The following is a 23671-nucleotide window of genomic DNA, read 5'->3' on the forward strand; positions in this document are numbered from 1 at the left end:
GTGGGGATTTTCATTAGGTATTTGTCGTAAAACATGGGAATAACGCAAGCCGGCCTACAGTATTGCATTTTTTTTTTTTTATCCGCCCTCTTTCCTCATTTCAAATCCTCTCTCAGTCGAATAAAACATGTGCTTGGAAATATCCTCTTTTTCGGTGTATCAATATTTCAACAGTAATAAAAAAAAAACCTCTCTAACAGGAAGACAAAGAAAACTGGCAATATCTGGAGAGCTGGAGGATAAGAAATCCTCCTCCTGTCTGCTCACAGCGAGCGTTTGATCGGAGAACTGAAACACGACGCGCTCCTGGAGTCTTTTAGCGCAAACGGAGATCATATGATCAACATCACATCTGCTGCCTTAATTAGGAACGCAGCACATAATAATCAGATCTGCTGACTCTTCTTGATTTGCTCTGACTCTGCTGTTTCCCCAACTGAAATGAAAGCAGAATAAACACGGCACAGAGAGAAACAGAGATGCATCTTTTTCCTGTCAAGTGCCGTTATTTAACTTGAGAGGTCAAAAGGTCATGCTGCATTGCTTGCTAATAGCTTTCGTCTTTAAAACTCTGCAGCCATTCGCAATATATGATTATTCTGACTTCATTTACTCCCTTAAACCAAATACTAATCACTTTGCAGTCCTCAAGCCGGCTTCATTTCACTACACAGTTTGAGAATACCTGAGGATAAAAACACTACTGCTTCTTTGCTGCCTGTTGTCTACATAGGCATCATCTAACGGAGATAAGTGACTGTTTGGGAACACTACACAGACGGCAATTAGCACTACACAAAGTAGACTTGGTTCACAATTAATTCCAGCAGAGTTCGTGATTAGATTGTTGATAAACTAATGGTATGATTAGAAAACATAAAAAAAATGCACATGCAATTAAACTGGAAAATGTTTTTTTTTTTTTTTTTTTTTTTTTAAATTGAATATTTTATCGAACCAAAATAAAAAATATTTTTTGATTGCATACATTTGATGGTTATCATATTTGATGCATCAGGGCTCACATAGCTTAAAGCAGTTCAATTGTATTCAAAGTAATGAATAAGAATAGATATTCAATATAAATATTTTAATTAAATATTTACAAAAATATTTGGTGCAGATGCTGATTTATATCGACAGAAAGTATCAAATTCTAACTGCTTGTAATGTCAATAAATTAAATCTTTATTACAGTAAAAATGCATATAAATGTCAGTCATCACTCTATATCTGCAATAATCTGTTTTAGTAAAATGAGATGTAAATGATCCAAACACAGTGACTGAGAGCTGGAGAAATCAAGGCTCCTCAGAAGATGTGAGATGTTCTGGAGGCTTGTGAAGATCATTCCTCCGCTGAGGAACAGTGAAAGTAAAGCTTCTGGAAACAAACACCTCTCAGGTCACACGCTAACCTGTTAGCCGCTAGTCACAGTGAAGGAGCTAGCCGACACTCCCAATATCTCACCTCTGATGAGCACCGAAGAAGGAAAAGCTCCAGACACACGGCTCAGAAAGTCCCACTTCCACTAATCTGTTGAAATATCTTTCAATGCATTTTCGGGCTGCAGGTATATTTTATTCCTTGCAACTATTCTTAAACATACAGTAAAGTTCAAATGTTTGGGGTCGGGAAGATTCTTTTAATGTTTCTGAAAGAAGCTCACTCATCTTTTTTTTTTTTTTTTTTTTTTTATAAAAAATATAGTACCGTAATATTGCGAAATATGATTACAACTTAAAAAGTTTTTTCAATGTAGATATTTTGCAAAGTGTCATTTATTTCTGTGATGCGCAGCTGTATTTTCAGCATCATTTCTTCAAGCTTTACCTTTCATTACCATGATCTTCAGAAATCATATTAACATGCTGATTTGCTGCTAACATTTAACATTTAGGATTACATTTATGAATTTAGCAAACACTTTTATCCAATGCAACTTACAGTGAAATCAGGTTTACATTTTTTTTACCTAACATATGTTCCCCTGGGAATCGAACCCACAACCTTTTGCACTACGAACACAATGCTCTACCATTGAGCCACAGGAACATTATTACCAATGTTGATGAATAGTAGGTTCATAAGAACAGTATTTATTTGAAAACATTGTTATTTGGTAACATTGTGAATGTCTTTACTGTCAATTATGATCAATTGAATGCATTATTGCTCAATAAGAGCACTAATTTCCAAATAAAAACAATTAATTTATGCATTTAGCAGATGCTTCTATCCAAAGCGACTCACAGTGCATTCAGGATATACATTTTTACCTATCATGTGTTCCCAGGGAATCGAACCCCCAACCTTGCGCTTAATAGTGCAATGCTCTACCAATTGAGCTACAGGAACACTCATAATACTAATACTATCAGCACTATCATCTCTGATCATGAACAATCACTGATAACTTCCAGTGTGGCTTCTGATGAACTTAATTTGTATGGGTCTGATGATTTAACATATTTCTTTGCAGCATGAACAGCAAACAAAACCGTGAGACATTCTCAACAGAGACTTGAGTCCAGACATCTGCACGTCGGGTGACGACGGCCAAACCTCATCAGCAAACACAGGCCTTTTGTTTCGATGAAATCCATTAGCTACAAAACACTCTCTCTCAAGCGAAAGATCAAAACATTAATAATGCATTCATAAAGTTTCGTCTCGCAATCAACATGCAGATTCGACGAACACCTCTGACATTTAAACTATTGCGATTCATGGAAAAAGAGATTTTGCATGAACATCCCAATACATTTTTAACCAGGACTTTTGGCCTGTCAGATGCTTATGAAGCAGAGACGGTATGAAACTAATAATTATTTATCAATTATTCAACTGAGTGAAATGCAGACTATAAAGATGAAACACTTGAAGTAGGATGCAACTTTAATCTGATTCTCAAATTCAATAAGCAGTGTTTGGATCAATTTAGTTCTTTAAAAGGGGGAGAAACATAGTTATTATTGCTAAACAAAACGAAAACAACTACTAACAAATACAAAATAATATTTAGTATTAATGATAATTAAATAATTATTATTTATAATCATTGAATAAATATAATTATTTACAATAATAGTTATTTAAAATAACAATAACAAATATTTATAATTATTCAATGCTAATATATTTAATTATTTAATACTAATAATTATTTGTAATAATAATTTAAATAATAATTATTGTTATTAGTAGTAGTAGTATTTTAAATAAAGCTTCAATAAAATAAAATAGTGATGCATTAAAAGTGTACACTAAGATAAAAACTAAGATAACTGTAATAACTTGAAGCATAAATAAATAAATAAATTCATTAATCATAAATATTAAAATATAGCAATAATAATAATAATAATAATAATAATAATAATAATAATAATAATAATAATAATGACGACGACAACTCCAGATAACAACAATTCCCAAAAAAGTATAATAATAATAATAATAATAATAATAATAATAATAATTATAATAATAATAATAAAAGCTCATTCAAGAATTAAAAAAGAAAAGTTTATAAATATATATAAAATCTAAATAACGATGGGGAAGCAAACTCCCCTACGAATTAAACTGTTCTTCATCCCAATCCAAACTGTTGAATAAATAATAGTTTGATTTAAAAAATTACTGTATGCTTAACAGTTTTTTTCAGAAACACAAAAATAATCCTGCGTGAAAGTTTGAATGATTCACTCAAGTCTGCAGGAAATTATTTGCACACGTTGAGACATCTTTGGCATGCGTGTTATGAACGCCGTCTGTTCAGCGTCTCGGCTCTACACGTTCAAATCCTATCAATCAGTGTTCGGCGCTCGTCTGGAGGAGGAGGCTGGCACACTTTCAAAGCGCAGTGGAAATCTTTCCACTTTGCTGCGCTGTCCATATGGCGGGATGTTCTTGTCGGTGTTCGGCGTGTAAAAACTCTCTTTCCACTGTTCATTTATGCTGCTCTGCTGCCTTTCCCTGCAAAGAGACTTCTAATATTTATCGACTCGAGGTTTACATACGTCTGGACTTCAAGGCTCAGAGTTAGAGGGGGAAAATGGTGCAGTGGCCTTTTCGCCACTTTCACTCGCTCTTAGAGCTCTTTGCAGAAAAGGGACTGATGCGTAGAATTAACCTTCAGGATGTCCAGGTTTCTCCGACAAGCCTTTTGAGTCGATGCGGTCTGAAAGTCTAATGTAAATAGCAGAAGGTCACCGGAGGATTTTGTGAATACAAGTGCACTTTCCTTGAAGATAAAACGTAAGACATTTGGTGAAGAAAGACTGGGGTCGTAATGAAGCATTATTGGACATTAAGTTAATGGCTGCAATTAAAGCTATTAAATTAAAAGAACGAACGTGATATTAAAGCCACTCCAGCAGGTGTAGTCTTTATAAAATGTCTTTATTCATCTCACGGGTCAAATCAGCAGGACTCGTTTTTAAAAAGTTCAAACTTTTTGACGATTCTCAACACGAGATGTAATTCAAAATGCATTTTTCCTTCGTAGCATGACATTTTCAAGTGCATTTTTGTGTTTGATTTGCCAGATCTCATGGGGGGCAGAATGAGAACAGGTGCATAGAAATGCTCTGCATTGTTTAAAAAGTTATTTTTGTGGTATAAAATTTGCACGGTACATTGAATCTCATTAGACTGCAAACATATAGTCAAGCCGTGCAATACAGACACATGAAACCACTTACATAATAATGCAATGGTAAGTGAAATTCATTTTACAAATGTGTTAAAGACAGCTGTCGATGCAGAGGCCAAACGTTTAGAAAAATGATAGTTCATTAGCAGATTAATCACAGGACAGTGTGGGAGTGAGGAAAGAGAAAGAAAGGGATTGTTTTAAATGACCATCACTGGTAAAAGGCAATGGTCATATTTAATTCTATATCTCTCTAATTAAAGTCTATGATACGGTGAGCAATAGACACACAACACTAGCAGATCTATTAATAGTCTGGGCTCACGGCCCGACTGACTTCACAGGGAGCAGTAACTCTGGCTAATTTTATTAATAAAACCATCTCTCTCCAGAATACCCCTTCCATTTCTCACATCATCCTTTATGGCTCTCATTTAGACATCAGCTCCTCTTTTTCTGGCACACACGCAATCTCTTAATGAATTACTGCATGAGTCGCTTATATCTCTACAACACACTACTACCACAGCTAATACAGTTACTATATAGCTACACACACAAACACACACACACAAACACACACACACTAAAAACAAAGAAATATCAAGATACTATTGATTTAAGACTAAATTAACTTAAGAGTTGTATTTAATCTGCAATATAATAAAATCTACAATATTTAGCAATACAATTTTTATTATGTATAAAAATGCTACAAAGAGAATACCATTAACATTTCGAGTCGATGAATGTACAAAGGGAAAATTGATTCATTGCAATGGATTTTTTTTTTTTTCATATTTGCTATTTAAGTTTAAATATTGACGCTCTCTAGAGATTACAAAACTAATCAGCTAAAAAAAATTATAATAATAATAATAACATTAAAAATAACATTAAAATTACTGCAACTTTCAGTATAAATGTTAAGTACTGCAAATGGTTCAAAAACAAGACATCCCATTTTGGTAAACATAGAAAGCATCATAAATACAGTGTCTACTTCAGTTATACAAATAACAATAAAAAACATAAAAACTGGTCTAATTTGAATGAAAATGTAAGACTGATTACCACTTAGCTGCTAGATAGGTAAACTAGTTCTTAAGATACAGTTTAATACATTGACTGCATATTATGCAACTGGCTCCTGTGCTTATTAAAATATGTCAAAGAAAAAGTGATAATATTGTTTAAAATTGTGACATTTTAAATAATTTAAAACTTCTTGCTGGCAAATGGATACAATGGAGTGTTTCTCAAATACGGTATTTTAATGTCATCTAATGATTCGTGTTCAAAATATAAGAATAAAAGTAGAGTTTTTCTTATATAAACTATGTTGAATTACATTTTTATGGTTATCTTTTGTAAATGATGGTAAAAATTTATGATAGCCATTATATTTAGAAAAAAGTAAATAGATAAATAGAAAAAATTATAATGTATGAATAAAAACCCACTAAATTACTGTATGCTTAACTTCTAGTTAGGGCTGTCACTTTTGAGAAAAATCTAATTCGAACAGATATCGAATATCATGCAATATATTCAAATTTATCCAAATATCCAAGTGCCGCACCCCTGCCATGCATAAAAAAAAAAAAAAAAAAACACCAAACGTGATTTGGTCATGGGCCTATGCCACAATACGTCTAGAGTGCCCTCTACTGGATAAGATGGCAAAGAATAAAATAAAAAACAAACGGTCTAATCATAGATTGTAAAAAATGCGCTACACTTGGCATTTAAAAAAAACGGATATTTTATTTATAGTTCGATTACGGATATTTCACGCCATGTTCGAATGCATATTTGAATATCGAATAAAAAGTGACAGCCCTACTTCTAGTAACTTCTATCGGTTTAATAAAGTACTTGAAAACTGCCCAGCCGCACCACTTATAAACAAACGTATATGCACACTTTTTCAGTGTTGCTAATGCATTGCTAATGTAGCCAAAGGCATGCATATTCCATAATAAGATCTTAAGAGAAAGTGTTTTAGTTCGTTTTTCTTGGCTTTCATTGTGCAGCTATAGACGGTTTCATCGGGCGCACGCACCTGGACCTAAGTTAACTTCCAGTCTGTGTTGTGTACATCGGTCTGCCTAGCGGTGCCATCTACAAACACAGTTAAAGTCAAGGTGATGAGTAGACTGAAGTTGGGCTCAGGTGGTTGTGCTGTGCGATGTGTTCCCATACATTTATTTATTTTTGGAGACTCGCCACAATTTTAAAACTGATCGATTTTCAAAAAGGCTTCGTTGAATAAACATGAGTAACGTTAAGTACTGCACGTTTAATAATAATAATTCCTTACATTTATATGTTAACATATAAAAACGAGGCACAGGTGTTTTTATATCGCTGTATTTCTGAAAGAAAGACTTGAATGTTATATGCCTGTGAGTGTGAGCGTATCAGCTCTGCTTTGTTTACAGCTGTTACTGGGGAAACCTCTATTTCTCGTGCTTTATGTCTATGCTTTAAAACATCTCCTGCTAGCAAAGAATGAATTTGAATGTCATTAAGTCCGCCCGATCCACGCAGCAAACATATTTTGTTTGTTATCAAAAAATATCTACTCTAGAAGGACTTAGCTGTTGTTATTGATTCTATTTGGAAGTCTACCAGAAGTTAGGAAGTTAGGTCCACAAAAGCGCTGATGTGCAGTAACGTTTGTTTATGTTGTTGCCGTTGAAACCGTCTATAGATTTTCTCCTGCATAGAAAAATAAGCAGTAAGCATGCAACCAAAAACATGTTCTGCAGTCCTACCTTTCCGACGTAAAGCGGCTCTGTCCCGGTGTATTCCTCCACGACGAAGAACTGATTCCACACCCATCCCCTCTTCACCCGTTCATGGGACATCGGCCATGGCTCCGGACGTCTTCCCATCATCCCAACACTAGTCCTTATGGTCTGAGCGGACAGCCATCCGCAGCACTGCATGATTCCCAGAGTCACTGCCAAAACCTGAGCTCCTGCTCTCCAGTGGGGAGCCATGTTTGAAAACGTTCTGGTCTCTACATGGGGCAGAAGTCAGAAACTCGTTCAAGATGAAGCTTTCCACCCAACCGCCTGATTGCTTGAGAAAAGCTCCTTGACTCCGGGGTTGAGGAAGGTAAACGAGAGTTTGCCGCTGCTCAATGAAACTATAAATCCAATAGGTTTTTGGTCATCACAGAGGCCACCGGGTCCTCAAGAGGGCATTTAAGAGGAATCTTTCTTAGAAAGATGAAGCCATTTCAGTGACACACAGCTATAACTCCTCCGTTTGATATCTATGTTGGGTTTCTCAATGACAGACTCCAATCACAAAGCCATTGAAGTCCTATCTGTGCTTGAGTTGAGTTTTAAGTTGAACAGCTACTGGATGAAACTGCAAACATGTTCAAAAAAGACAAATAAATGATGTTTTATCGTTCAATCTTGGCAATCCCATTGTGTGTCTGGAAATTTATGAATGCTCCATGCTAACTGCTTTTACAAAAAGGGTGTATTCCAACCATTTTGCATGCTTCAAATCCCAAAGACAAAAAAAGCAATCCTCAATTTTCATAAATGCAAGATGTTACTCAGAATCAGAGGCATTATTATCCCAATCTAGATCCATGTGTCACGGTACTTCGTGACCTGCAGGGTTGAGAGTTTGACATGGGTGAGTTCATGTTGACCTCAACATCTGATCACCTGTAACAGAGCAAAGATAACCAATTAGAAAAGCAAAATACTTTATTTAAAGGGAAAAGGCACTAAATGGAAACTTATAGATCAGTGTGCAGCTTTGAAAACTTTTTAAGTGACGTCACATCACTTAAAAAGCATCCAGTTGCAATACATCAATAATGGAAAAGCTGTATCGATCCTTGACTTCTTGTTATGGCGTTCTCTTTCTTGTTAAACAAATACATAATTCAATACATGCCACAGTGAATTTGCCATCCCCTCCGACACACAAAATGCTTTTAAAGCATTCACGGATCTAAACTCTTTGATTTTCTCCTGGATTCCACAGGACTGCAGCAAGAAAACACACCTCCGTTTAGGTGATCTACCTGAAAAACATTTCTCAAAGCTGAAACCTTGTGATCAGCAAGAATCCGGATAATGTGCTTAGCCCGAGAGCAATGTCTTCTGTGTTAGGGAGCCAGGTGTGGTTGGAAAAAGAAAAAAGGGAGTTTTATATATCATGAACTTGAGCCTAAAGCATCTGTCTGCCGAGCTGCGGCCCACGGCAGGCGCTTACACTCGAGGCTATCTGATTAATTGCATGAGAGAGCACTAATTGGATAAAAGCATTAATCAATTAATTCAATCCATTAGAGCGGCAACCCTAACGCTTAAAACAAACACTGGTCAGGAAGGTGAAGATAAGCTATGGCCCCTTTGTGCATCAGCCAAAGTGCCATTGGGCAGGGGAAATGATTAATGGTCTTTGAGGCTTTCAGAATAAGAGAAAAACAACAACATTTAGCATGGCTGAAATGTCACAACCTCAAGGCTAAAAGATTACAGATCCTGTGGACGAGCACGGGCCAAGAAAGGCCCTTCAGGATATTGGTTGTTTAAACTCTGGCAGACGGTTGCTGCGGCTTCGCGTCTGGAGGAAGGCCAACGAGCTTCTTGCGTCATCTAGTTCAAGACATTCCTATAGAAGCATCCCGAAAGAGAAATGACCTTGTAAAGAGGGTGAAGAATGAAACACTCACAGCCAGTGCTGGGTTGTAATGTATTTGCTCTTCGTTACTGTACTCTCAAACACAATTTTCAAGTACTTTACTGGAGTGTTTTTATTTTGGTAACATTTTGTTAAACGTTCCTTGCTCCATTTTGAACTGGCGAAATCTTCCCGCATTACGAGACGCGGTTGTGGTGCCTGATTCTTAAACGGGCCGATTCTTTTCAATCGTTTTGCAAATTGCAATGAATGATTCAATCGTGAATCGAAATGATTTGATTGTATTTCTTTGAGTCAATGACTCACTGATTCAAATGATTCAGTCAGAACGAGTCTCCAGTTAACAATTCACAGAATTAAAAAGAATGTGAGATCCTAGGAGCTTGAGTGCATGACTGATGGCGCGCAAATTAAGTTACTGATGCCGAACTTTAGCATTTATTAGCTTACAGCTAGTCTTTTGTTTGTGAGCTAAAGCTAAATTAATGACAATGGAATTTTTTTTTATTTTTATTTTTTGCAGTGTTTGCATAGCGTTTCTAGCATGTCTATATTTAGTAACACACATTTAGTTTTTCCACTTTCATATATACTATGTGGTATATTTTGTTATTTTTACTTGTTTGCACACTTGAATTATCAGTAATTTTTAGTAGTAGTTATTAATGTTATGTTATGTCTTGTATTTTTTAGCGGGAGAATATAGAACTGGAAAATAAAGCAATCAGTACTTTTTACTTTTAATACTTCACATAAAAAAATCAAGCACCTTTGTACTTTGACCCAAGTAAAATTTAAAATAAACAGAGAAACCCAAACTTTGGTTTTGATCTTTATTCCTAAAAGTAAACACACAGAGTTTTCACCATAGTAGCTTATTGAGCTTATTAGCCACCTTCTGTACAAACCGAAGCAATGCTATTGTCACAATCATTAGATGAAGTGCCCATGAACTTCAGTAGAGGGCACTCAACACAGGACCATTCCACACATCAACCACCAGATGTCACTTGGACACTAGCACCTCTCATACTGTTGCACCACACCCGAACTACATTTCCCATGAGTCACTGCATCACAATGACCTTGCCACACCTGCACCTCATTCATCAGCCAATTTCCTTGCCACACCTGCACCTCATTTACACACACATAAAAGCAGCACAATCACTCTCACTCACTGCGAAATCTTGTTTAGCCTGTCTAGCATTTCCGACAGTTTACCCTTGTGTTTGTTTTTCCCGTGTCTGATCTTGGATTGTGTATTTCGACGCTGATTCTCTGCTGTCTGCCCGCCCCGATCTCTGCTTGGTTCTGTTTTTGATTCTGGTTGCCCCTAACATACCTGACGCCATTCCTGATTTCTGCCTGTCTGACCATTCTTTGAAAAAAGTTCTGCACATGGATCCAAACCCCTCTGACTCCACGTTACAGCTATCTATATATTTTTTTTTTATAGGAATGATCTTTACTTACCAAAGCAAAAGGTTTTCTGCACTAACTGTTATTTTTGATGCTTAAGGACTGTGACATGTGGCATTTAGCTCTGCTTCAACTAGCATCTCAGGTCAAGCGGTGATCCGGGTCACACTTTGCATCTAAATACGCAGGACGAAGAAAAATAAAGTTCAGTGCAAACAACTGATCCTTAAAACATGCATGTGAGGACGGCTGACTACAAACAGAAAACATCAGAAAGCCCCTAAAAAACTCCATTATGACATCAAAACACATACTCTCAAATATGCCAATCAAAAGAATCAGCCAGTCAATCAAACAGCATGCTTTTGAATTTCATTGATCTAACGTAATATTTTTCATGTTTCCAATTAGTCTGCAATGTTCTTGTCTTGAAGAGGCAACTTCAAAGTAATGTTGTTTATTCCCTTTCGCCTCAAAGAAAAACTTCTCAAGCTTAGCTGGTTTTTGACTATCTAAAGTTTCCTAGTAGGCCTGACCAAATGCATATGATAAATTATAAACCATTTATATCAAATATTTTCTCTGGCTGAATGCAAAGACGTTCTCCAACTGTTTGCTCAAAACTTTCAACCCTTGGGCAGTTAACAGAGGAAAAGCACAAGCCAGATAAAATTTTCCCTTTAGATATAAACTTATTTAAATTTTTATGATGAGTTTATACAATTAAGATGTAGTATGGAGCGTAAACGAGTTGACTAAAGGATCTGGATCTTTGGGGTCATCCGTTCTCACCTGTTGTAGGACATCGTCAATTAGTAAATATCAGCGGAAAGGCCAGTCGTGTAACACCAAGCTAGTCTAATACAGTCATAATGCCTTCTCCACCACCCAAAATGCTATTGGCAAGCCAGACGCGCTCATTCGTGACCTATTAGGTCGTGGATTGATTATAAAACATGGCTGCTACTTCACATCAGATGCCAGATAGAGAGCAGAGACCGTGACAGCCGGAAACCAGAGCCAGAGAGGAGACTGATCACCACAGAGTGATGGGCTTCAGGCCAGAGAAAGGTAAAGGGCCACGCTCTCTCTCTCCTCCGACAATCTCCTTTTCACCTGCATGACATCCATCGCTTTAATGGGAATCACTGACTGCCTATTAGCCGCTTCTGCACAAACATCCACAAACACACGGCATTCGGGGTTCAAAGCACTGCTCCAACTTTGGGATTGCAAAAAATACAGATGCAAGTCACAAAACAACTCACCCTTTGTGGACTTTTGTAACATTTTTTTTTAAATGCTATGGGCCCCAAACATTTGAATGGTAATGTTTTATGGTTTCCACAAAAAATATGAAGCATCACAACTGTTTTCTATATATATATATATATATATATATATATATATATATATATATATATATATATATATATATATATATATAAACCATGAGCCTATATATAACATATAAAACCATGAAGGCAAAAGCCTATTCGCGCTCTTGATTCTTTAGCTCCACCCACACGTCACGCCTCCAGCCGGTTGTGTTTTTCAGGGAAAAATCGGTACAGACTATCTTTCTCTTATGAATATAATAAAACTAAACACTTTTTGGAGTTATGAAGGATGCAGTACTACTCTATATGTACTAAAGATTAACAGGAGATTGAGTGAAAACGAGCATTTCACCCCCCCCCCCCCCCCCCCCCCCCCCTTTAAAAATGTATTCACATAGAAAAAAGTTATTTTGAATTGCAATTATAGATCACTTTTTCACTGGTTTAACCTTGGTGAACATAAGACACAATTATTTAATGGGAATCAATGACAAACGGCCACAAACACGGCACCTGTTAACACAATAATATATTTTTTTCTTCCAACTTTGGTAATCTTAACAAATAGAGCATCATTTCACAAACGGCCCGCCTTTGTCAAAGTAGTTCAAAGAATTAAATGAGAAGAGATCCAAAACATCAGACTGATTAAAATCTGGGTGGATTTAAAAAAGAAAAACAGTATGAGGAAACTAATAGCCTGAGGTTAATAAGCTGCGCTGGCTCTCTTCTCTGGCTGTGAGATGTTTTGATGTGTCACACGATTATACGTTTGCCAAGCGCTCCCCCAAGCAGGCATCGACGCATGAAAGCTCTCATCAAAGCCCAGACTACATGCTCTTCTAATGACTGTGGTCATATAAATGAAGCCACACACCTTCACTACTGCAGTCTGACATCTACTCACTAAAAATCATACAGAGAGGACACATATGTGACATTTAATAATGAGGGAAATGTTATATGACATACTTAATGGGCTTACTGCAGATGCACTACCATATTTATGAGATTTTATATTTGTATTATATATATATATATATATATATATATATATATATATATATATATATATATGATTACTTATTATTATTATTGTTATAATAATAATAATAATAATAACAATAATAGTAATAATAATAATAATTATTATACAGTCAAAAACTTACTGTTTTATAGCAAATTATATAGTAACACCACAATTCATCAGTTTTAAAATAAATAATGAAATTCAAAAAAAAAAAATAATAATAATAATAAGTAAGTTTTTGACTGTAATGAATTAAAATGAATATTAATTAAATACATTTTGAATAATTGCCATTTAAATAAAGTATCACTAGCGTTAAAACATGCCAACCAGCATGAAGGCTACATCAGCTATATACATTATTATCCAGCATATGCATAAACATTAAGTTCAGGATGCATAAATAAATCCCTGACGTTTTCTCCCAAACACAGCTGCCCCTCGAAACAGATTCAGTATCAGCGTCTCGCATACAAGATAATCACGTCATGCACATAAACCCAAATATTTGGGAACGCGGCATCAATTAGCAGCACTCACAAACACCTGGACAAGCCTCAATACCTCTAGTGTCGTCTCACTCTTCTGTTTGGCTGCGACTCTGAGCTCTAGAGACCGGCTATTATACCCTGGAATGGGGATCCGGTTAGAAGTAGCCCTTGTCCAAGACACGCTGTTTCCTTGGCAGAGTGGAGTGAGCGTGTTAGGGCCGGGCCGGAGCAGGGCGGGGGTGAAAGTGGACTCAATTGGCAGACGGCGGCGGCTGTAATGGATTGAGCATCGAGAGTAAATGGTGCTGTAGCGTATGCTGCCTCTCATTAAGCTGCGTGTTTGCTTACAGGGAGTAATGACAGGAGACATATATTGAAAGGCTGCATGGCTTATTATGCTAACTGTAGTTTGTTACTGCCTCCTCCCACATCCTCTCTACTGTACAACAGAAATCCATTTTCTATGCACTTACACTATTGGTCATAAAAGTTGGAATTACATGAAGTTTCTTCTGCTCATCAGGGCTGTATTTATTTGATTTAAAATACAGTAAAAATTGTGAAATATATATTTATTCTATGTGAATAGATTGTAAAATGTAATTGATTCCTGTGATGCGCAGCTGTATTTTCAGCATCACTCCTCCAGTGTTCAGTGTCACATGATCTTCAGAAATCAGAATAATATGCTGATTTGCTGCTCAAGAAACATTTTTGATTATTAGCAATGTTGAAAACAGTTGTTCTGCATATTATATATGGAGAAACAGTGATACATTTTATGTTTCAGGATTCTTTGATGAACTGAAAGTTCAAAAGAACAGAATTTAATTTATGTTAGAAATGTTACTTTGTAACATTATGAATGACCTTGTTGTTGCTTTTGATCAATTTAATGCATCTTTGCAGATTAAAAGCAGAATTGTAAAATTTACTGACTCCAAACTTTTGAATGGTAATTTATCAGAGTTTCCACGAAGCAGCATCTGTTTTTAACATTGATAATAATCAGAAATTATAATATTAGAATGATTTGTGAAGGATCATATGACACAGGAGTAATGATGCTGAAAATTCAGTTTTGATCACAGGAATAAATTACATTTTACTATATATTCACATAAAAAAAACTCTTATTTTATATCAAAATAAAATACCAGAATTTTTACTGCATTTTGATTAAATAAATGCAGCATTGGTGAGCAAGGTAAACCTTTTCAAAACAATATACACAAAAAAAAAAAACTTTTGACTTGTACTGTAAAACTTAAAAGTTCTTTTTTGGCATCTATGGTTCTATAAAGAAATTTTACTGTAACATCAATGGTAAACTTTCCATTGCACAACAGGTTCTTCAGATAGGATAATAATGGTTCTTCGGGTTATTAAAATGTTCTTCCCAAATGGTTCTTTTACTAAAATGGTTATTCTATGGCTTTGCTGCAACAGCTCTTTCTCTAACCTTTATTGTTAAGAGTGTACTTTAGAAGCTTCTATGCTGTTCGCATCTTTCTGGCCCTATTATTTTCTCTCTCTCAGGCTTTTCTCCCTGCCAGCTGCACAATTACCCAGTGGCTCGTCTCACGGGTGACTGGCAGGACTGGAAGTCCAGGCGCTGACCGGTGATCATGGCCTTCCAGCTGACAGCTGTCCATGAGCTCCTCGGGGCCCTCACCGAGGGCCGGGGCCTCTGCTTTACGGCTGCCAGCCAGGGGTCAGAGTTTGGGTGGCTGGCTTCAGCATTTAACCCCTGCTGTTACAAACCGTGACTACAGTAAACTGCATGTTACACAGGCCTACAGAACAACAAGGAGGTGTATAAATGCACTATATCTCATCTGATACATTTTTATCCACGTGCAACACACAAAACACAATATACTCATATCTGGCAATCTATACTATACAGCAAACCTCAACTGCATGACTGCTTGTATCATTGCACAAATATAACTATATTTGTGTCCATCTTAATGCAACTGCAGCTTAATCTGCTTAATGCAACTATAAGGCATGAAGATATTAAGATATAATAAACATTGACAATATCTTTTTCTGTATATATAATTTCTGCATTATAAAATAAAATGTATTTCTGACTATTTGCATCAAAATTGCCACATGAAATCACATGCAACCATGAAAAAAACATTTTAGAAAGTTTTTCATTTTGTCAGTGGAATCAAAGGAGTGACAAAAAAACTGATGCGGCTTAATAAAAATAAAACTATTTGGACTATAAGACACGGCATCATATTAATAATTCACTGAACATGTTTTTTAAAGACTTTTCAAATAAACTGAAATTAATCAAATATAAACATTACAACACACACTTGCCCATAATAGCAGATGCACTTGAAAGTGACTGTCCATCAATACATCATTGCTGCAACAAAAAAAGCTACTGTACAATAAAATATAACTCTCCAAAATAACATGAATTACAGTCCCAATAACAAGCAGAATAGACAGCACTAACTTCTAAACAGCAGAGGACTCATTATAACTTCAGCTCTGCTTCTCACACGCCAAAGAATCAGATCCTTAATGAGGCCTTTTTGTCTTTGCTTTGCAGTTGAAATCTCTGCAAATCTTTAAAACAAGATATATTTACTTGGGTAGCAATGCTGCATAACATATTAAGACTTTTTATTCAGAGACTACATTTTGAATATAAGTGCATTCCATCTTAACAGACTTGTTTTCACTTGTCAGTTTAACTCAAAAGTCGGCCAGTTCAACCAAACACACTCTTATTAAAAGACAATCTATGCAAACCAGCCCTGATATCTTACGCAGTGAAAATGTTTCTTGTTTCAAAAACTTTTTGATATTTTCACAAGAAAATAAGGCAAGAGTGTCCATTAAAAACAGCGGCAGTGAAATAAAATAAGTTTAAACAATACTGACAATGTAATACATAATATAATTATGTAACAAATGCATAATAAAAAAATAAACAAAACTGTTAAAAATGACATGAGGATTACTAAAACTGAGAACATACCCTAACCCTAACCCTAACCCTTACAGAAAACCTGTCTGCATTGTACTTTCAGATTAACATCATTTACTATTTTTACTTTTTTTTTTTAAATGAAACCGCAGGCTCCATAATGTCAAAATGTCAGGTTTTACCCTCCTTTTGGGGACATGTGGTGTCTACACACACACACACACACACACACACACACACACACACACAATCCATGGGCATAATGGTTTTCATACTGTACAAACTGTTATATCACCAGGCACCTAAACCTACCCCTTACATAAAACTTTCTGCATTTTTTGATTTATAAATTAAAAAAAAAAAAAAAAAAAAAAAAAAAAAAATTTTTTTTTAAGCCTTTTGAATTACACAGACACTGAAACTGTCCTCATAAATCACCTTCACATTGTCATAACCATGTAATTATACAAACGTGTCCCTTTAAACAACCTAAACCAGTGCAAACACACAAATAAATAAATAAATAAGTAAGAAAAAAAAGGACTTTAAAATCAAAACAAAAACAACACGTAAAAATGAGCAGAGCCCAGAGATGTGAGAAGTGATCTGTGCTTATTGCAGCTTTAATTAGCCATCAGACGAGCAAGAGACCATACAGACAGATCACAGCGTAACACTAGCATCAACAGAACCGCGGTTAGCGCTAGCGTCTCACTCTGCCCTTGACAGGGTGTTTACAGCCCCTCTGCGTTTGCTGTCAGCTCGCATCGGGACGCTCAACAGTTTGTCCCTGACATATCGTCTGAAATCATGATAAAGCGCACGGACGTCAAGAACGCAATTTAATTTGATTTGAAACAAACACAGCCACTTACATACGCATCTCCAGCTGTCTGAATACTAATATCAGTGCACTCAAAACAAAACAAGACATTTATTTTTAAGACAAACAAATAAACATTAGAATTATACATTTTAAAATTCACATAGAATTAAGAGAACTTAAACTAAAATGAAAATAAAAACAAAATTAATAGCGAAGTACTAAAATGACAAACTAACACTGAAATGACTTAAATAAACTTAAAGTAAAATTAAAACTAAAATATAAAATACAAAATTAATAAACTTATGCTCACAACTTAAATGGAAATATAGAAATATTGCATACTAATAAAAAAAGGACAAATAAAATTACTAAAATAAAATAAAAAAATGAAATATTAATACTTTTATTTTGAAGTATTATAATTAAAACGAACACTAAAATCAGCATTAAAGCAATATAGAAATATTAGAAATACTAAATAAAATATCAAATAATAAAATAAAAAATAAAATGTCAAAATAAAACAACAATGACTATCACATGAAATCAGTAAAACGTAAACTAAAAATAACTTACTAACACAGAAATATTAAGGAATATTAAAAATAATAAATATTAACATACATTTTAAGAAATATTAAAATATTTGTATAATTATATAGTGTTTCCCTGACTTCTAATCAGAAATAATAATGAGTGCACAGATGAGAATGCAAATTAATTTGATTTGCATCTCTGGTCAAGAGAAAAGACGATTCTAGTGATTGACTCGAATATTGACTTGATAAATGCACATTTTAGATCGAGCAATTCTGGTGAACTGTTGGACGCTGTTGCTATTTCAGTGCATCAGCATTGAAAGTTTAAGACTTTGTTAATGCATTAAAATGTCAAAGTCTCAACACAATTGCATGCTCGAATCAGTGCGTCTCGCGTATTGATTCCAAAGAATGGGACCGACGTCTAAATTGCAGCGCTAAATGAGATTTCGTCATGATGCATAGCACCACGATAGCGTCCAAATGATAAAGCACAAACTTATTCAGCGTTTTGTAGCAGAATAAATAAGCCAGTGAAAGCCTATTGTGTGGATCCTTTACAGAGGCTAAATCTCAGCTGCATTGTGCATAAACAATCCAATCATGAGCCACCGCCAACACCAGGAAAGAGTGAAGGCGACAGCGTATTTGACCACTTTATCATCCATCTCCATGTGCAACTCTGAGCGCATCTCTTCCAGAATGCAGTTCATTTTCTGCATGTCTGCGCACAGCTGGAACATCTCATGCTTCATCCCTGCTGAGAGGAGCAGCCGGCCACAAGAATCCCATTAGGCCAAGATTCGGTCAGCGAGGCCTGAGCTCTCACCTTTAGCTCATCAGCCGACCGCCTCTGGAGCAGGGAGGGGAAATAATCTGGGACTAGACAGACGCAGTCGGCTTAAATGAGGGGCTCAGGGATGCAGCTCGACTTGTTTTCGCACGCTGGGGAAAATAAGGCAGACAGGCCAAGAAATGCTCCAGCAAACAGTGTAAATCCACTCTCCTGTGACCTCCAGAGCAGCACGCATGATGACCGGTGTGGACAGGTGAAAAAATAACAAAAAACACAGGACACGGACTGTATTGCCACGCAGCATTCAGAATAATGCAATAACTAGCTCTTTTTATTATTATTATTACTATTATTATTTAAAAAGAGTGAGTTTGATTTGAACTGGCACACAGGAATCAAACTGACAGGTTGTTAGCAAAAGATAAACCAAATATAAATGTTAGTGGTATTTGTAATTAAACAAAACATAAATATTAGGATGTCTGGGCGACTAACTCTTAATTAATGTTTAAGTGCTAAAATTATTAAAAACAACCATTAAAGGAATACAGAAATAAACCAAAATCACAAAATTATTCAAACTAAACCGAAATTAAAATGAAAGGATGAAAATTAATAAGTTTAAGCTGAAGAATTTAAATAACTAAAGCTAACAATGAAATAATGTTAAAAAATAAATAAAATAAATAAATACATATACTAAAACTTAAACTACAATTACAAAGTAGAAATACTAAAATTAACAACCAAGTATGCATTAAAACAATGGATAAAATAAATAAATAAATAAAAAAATCACATAAAAGTACAAACTTAAACAAAAATTTAATGAATAATGAAAACGAAACTCAAAATTAAGTTGAAGCACTACAATTACAAAAACTAAAACTGAAAAACATTAAAGCAATATAGAGATATTTAAAATAAAAATAAAATAAAAATAATAATAATGACAAAATAAAAAAAATAAAGAATTCAAATGAAAAAAAAATACTATAATAGTGCACAAATATGACTAAAATAACATTGGAAATAAGTTGTAATTTGCTAAAATAAAAAAATAAAATAAAAATCCACAATAGTCTATAATAGTATCTGTTATTTTTTACATTCAAAGTTTGTCCCCACAAATTCATTTTTTTTTATAAATAAAAAAAATCTGTTTTAACAGACTTTTAAATCATTATAATTGTACTTGCATTAAAATTCAACTTTCAGTTCTAATTTAATTTTGTTACCCAACTCAATTTAAATACAAAAATGACATTGAATAATAATTCTGAATGATACACAACACTAGTATGTCAGGGACACAAAGTCATTTTAGATTCAAAATCAATCATTTGCAATATCTTTCTATTTCTGAGTGAAACGACCAGACGTGATCTGATGCACCGGGACCTGATTGAATAGCACAGAGTCGAAGTTTGTAGTGAGTTGTGGACCTCACTGAAGCTCTTCTCTGTTCGCCACGCTTGTCATTACACAAATCAGCAGCTAGTGAGCCCTAAAGAGTCCCTGGGTGTTATTTATTTCCCATCAAACTCTGTCAGACCCTCCAAATGTTTTGACAGGCCCGGCCCGTCTCTCAAAGCCTGCAGGGGATACACAAAGATAACCGGCAACCTCTGAAACCCAACACCAACACCGGAGAAACAGGAACGCAACAAAAAATGTTCAGTTGTGTTATTATACAAGTCCAAAAACCTCAGAGAAGTCATTAACGCACCTGCATCTCAGGGCACAACAGCAGAAGACCGTGACTCTGACTCTAAGCAGCGCAGAGTAATAGGAAACTTCATGTAGATTGGAGACCTTAGCTTGCGTGTCTCCAGGGTGAAATTGGAAAAATAGTGCAGATGGCAGAGGAGCCGAATGCATCTTCTGCTCTATAAATGCCAAACATCTGGCCCATTGAGCATTTGTTATTTTCATGACCTTCTGATGCGATGAGACCAAACCTGAATGCTAGTGTTTATAATCTATAATGCACTGGTTGTAGTATATGCTGATTAATATAGAGCATATGCACAATCTGCTGTGTATTTCTGTGTGAAATGTGCCTTAGACACATGTTTTGGAGTTTCTGGTTTCGTTTTGGTCCTGACTAACTGTCCTCTAAACGTCATATCCGTTTACACGTTGCCTGAATGAAAAGCACTTCACATTTATTCTCTGCCGTTGACTGATATGCACATTACTCTTGTCGTCTTTACAGTATTGGCTGATAAATCTATTCACAGGGTTTCTTTGCCCTGGGAATATAATATGTAGCCTATTGACAGAGAAAAATGAATAAATATGGAACAAGGACATCGGCCGGAGGAGGAGGAAAATTGACATTTGGTCAATTAATTTTGGGAAACTGCTGAAAGAGCAAGACCCCTCAACCCATCATTAAAAAACAAGCTGCATTTATGTATTATTGTTCATGCACGGTGTGCAAACAGCCCGTTTGATGGGGTTGAGAAGGTTGTGAACGACTTTTATTAAAAAAAATAGTGCAACCGAATGATGACACAGTTGTGTGAACATCTGCATCTTATCTGAAATACAAATGAACTCCACTCAATGCATGACGCGTTCACTGACATTTGTTTAATCAACAGCAAGATTTAAGGATGATGCATGAAATCTGCACCTATTTGCTGTCACCAGTTAATTTTACATGGTCCTGTGGCCTGAAAAAATGAATTTTGGAAAGCAGAAATATTCCATGGCGTTTCTCATTTACTGTAATATGATTTGCATGCATAATAATTACAAAAGAACCAGCAAAATGCTGTTTAAAGAAGTCAAACAGCAGGGAGCACATTGCTGTACCATGGCAAAAGAGATTATGCTAGTTATGAATCTAAATTCATGCAATGGGAGAGAAAAATCAAGTGGTGTAAAATAACAATAAACACGACTGACAGACAACATATCTCTCTAGTGTGTCGACAGTAAACACCAAGCAGTGCAGTTCAATGCATTATGTATAATGTATAATTGATGGTGGTTTTACAGTTTCGACTCGAGAGTGTTTGAATGAAAATGAATGTGATTTCTATGTGTGTCTCGCTCTAGATACACAATCTATTTGTCTAAATAACACGCACAGCCGCCGTTTTATCCACGCTGACTTTCTCCGCAGGCTATGACTGTGCAAACAATCCCATAAATTAGGAGACGAGCTGATAAATATCTTTAAAGTAAATTTACGAGCAAAACCACCCATTCAAAAACTCCCCCAACACACATTCAATATGGGCCACATTTCGGCATATTCTACCCTGCTATAAAAGTCTAACTCTGTCCTGAATACACGATGAGTCTCTGGTGTGATGTCCTCTCTATATTCTACCCAGAAGAACTAAAACCTCGGCCGTATAGCATGCTAATGACACACTATCTGGTTGCTTTAGGAGCTCAACTTTAAACTAGTCTCACAAAAATTGCACTGCATCGTATCATACCGAATAAATGTCACATGCACGTTCATTAATGGTGTTAAAGGAACAGTCCAACCAAAAATTAAAAGCTGCTGACAGTGCGCTCACCCTCAAGCCTTCCAAGATTTAAATGAGTTTGTTTCTTCAGATTTGGAGATATGTAGCATTCAGACACTGTCTCAGCAATGGATGCTCTGCAGTGAATGGGTGCCGTCAGAATAAGAGTCCAAACAGCTGCTAAAAACATCACAATCATCCACAAGTAATCCACAGCACTGCAGTCCATCAGGTAACTTGTGGATTATTGTGATGTTTTTATCAGCTGTTTGGACTCTCATTCTGACGGCACCCATTCACTGAAGAGGATCCGTTAGTGACCAAATGACTGATACTGCTACATTTCTCCAAATCTGATGAAGAAACGCATTCATCTACATCTTGGATGACCTGAGGGTGAGCACATTTTCAGCAAATTTTAACTATTCCTTTAAATATGGCAGCAACACCAAAGCAACATGACAAAACAGTTTTGCCTGATTTCTTTGCATTAGAAAATACTCAAATTACACTACAGATCCTGCAGTCTTGTGTATGTGAGGGATCTGACACTTGTCATGGAAATATGTGTCCATGTGAACAACACTGTGAAATATGGCAGAATTGAAATAGAGTATGGGAGATTGAGACTCGGTTAAACTCATGGTCCCTGTTGTGTAGAAATCTACAATAAATCCATCATCTCTGGACGTTATTACAATATGCTATGTGCAGAATATGGAAGCAATATAATTAATGCCAATAAGATTATTCAAAGAAGCATTTTTCAGTAAATATATTGGGGAAATTATATTTAATTAAATGCATATATAAATGCATATGCAAAACATGAAAAATACAACTTAACATTTAAGTTGCATTTTCAGTGCCAATTGAAAGACTTATTTTTGTTACCTTTACTGTATATATTGACTTTAACATTAAAATCACCATTATGTGAATATTTTATTTTCTAAATGCATGGTGTAGATCACAATAGAAACGATTCATGTATGCGTTTCATTTTTTTTTGTAAAAATACAAAACAAAAACTCAAATTGCTGAAGGTAGCTGCTTGAACAAAAATAAAAACAAATAAAGTAAACCACAGCTCCAAAAATAACTTAATTACAGATCAATAAATTGACACATTCGTTGGAGCCATGGTGTGCCAAATTATAATTATTTTTATTCTTCTACAAAAGTCTGCTAAAGCTCCGCCCAGTAAGCTCACACTATTGACTGCCACGCCCACATCTCAACATCCAATCAGCAGCAGATGCACAGAAACAAGTCACCGCCCTAATATTTGAATTTTTTTTATTTTCTTTTTTGATAATCAATTCATTCAGACGTACATCAACATAGGTAAAGATCGGTCACTACTTTCTTTTTTATCACAACTTCAACAATAAGTTGCACATATCAAAATAATAACACAAGGTATCATTT

General features: G+C 35.5%; 1 protein-coding gene across 1 annotated transcript in view; it reads right to left on the bottom strand.

The window, feature by feature from the left end:
- The window catches only part of cdh22 (cadherin 22), a 168597-nt gene that overhangs the window by 78795 nt on the left and 66131 nt on the right, over positions 1-23671 (bottom strand). Inside the window, exon 2 of the mRNA XM_026265680.1 lies at positions 7441-8355. Within this exon, the coding sequence (XP_026121465.1) occupies positions 7441-7668 (228 nt within the window). The 5' untranslated portion in view covers positions 7669-8355. The remainder of the gene's footprint in view (positions 1-7440; positions 8356-23671) is intronic.

Source organism: Carassius auratus, chromosome 6 (assembly GCF_003368295.1).
Source record: "Carassius auratus strain Wakin chromosome 6, ASM336829v1, whole genome shotgun sequence".
NCBI lineage: Eukaryota > Metazoa > Chordata > Actinopteri > Cypriniformes > Cyprinidae > Carassius > Carassius auratus.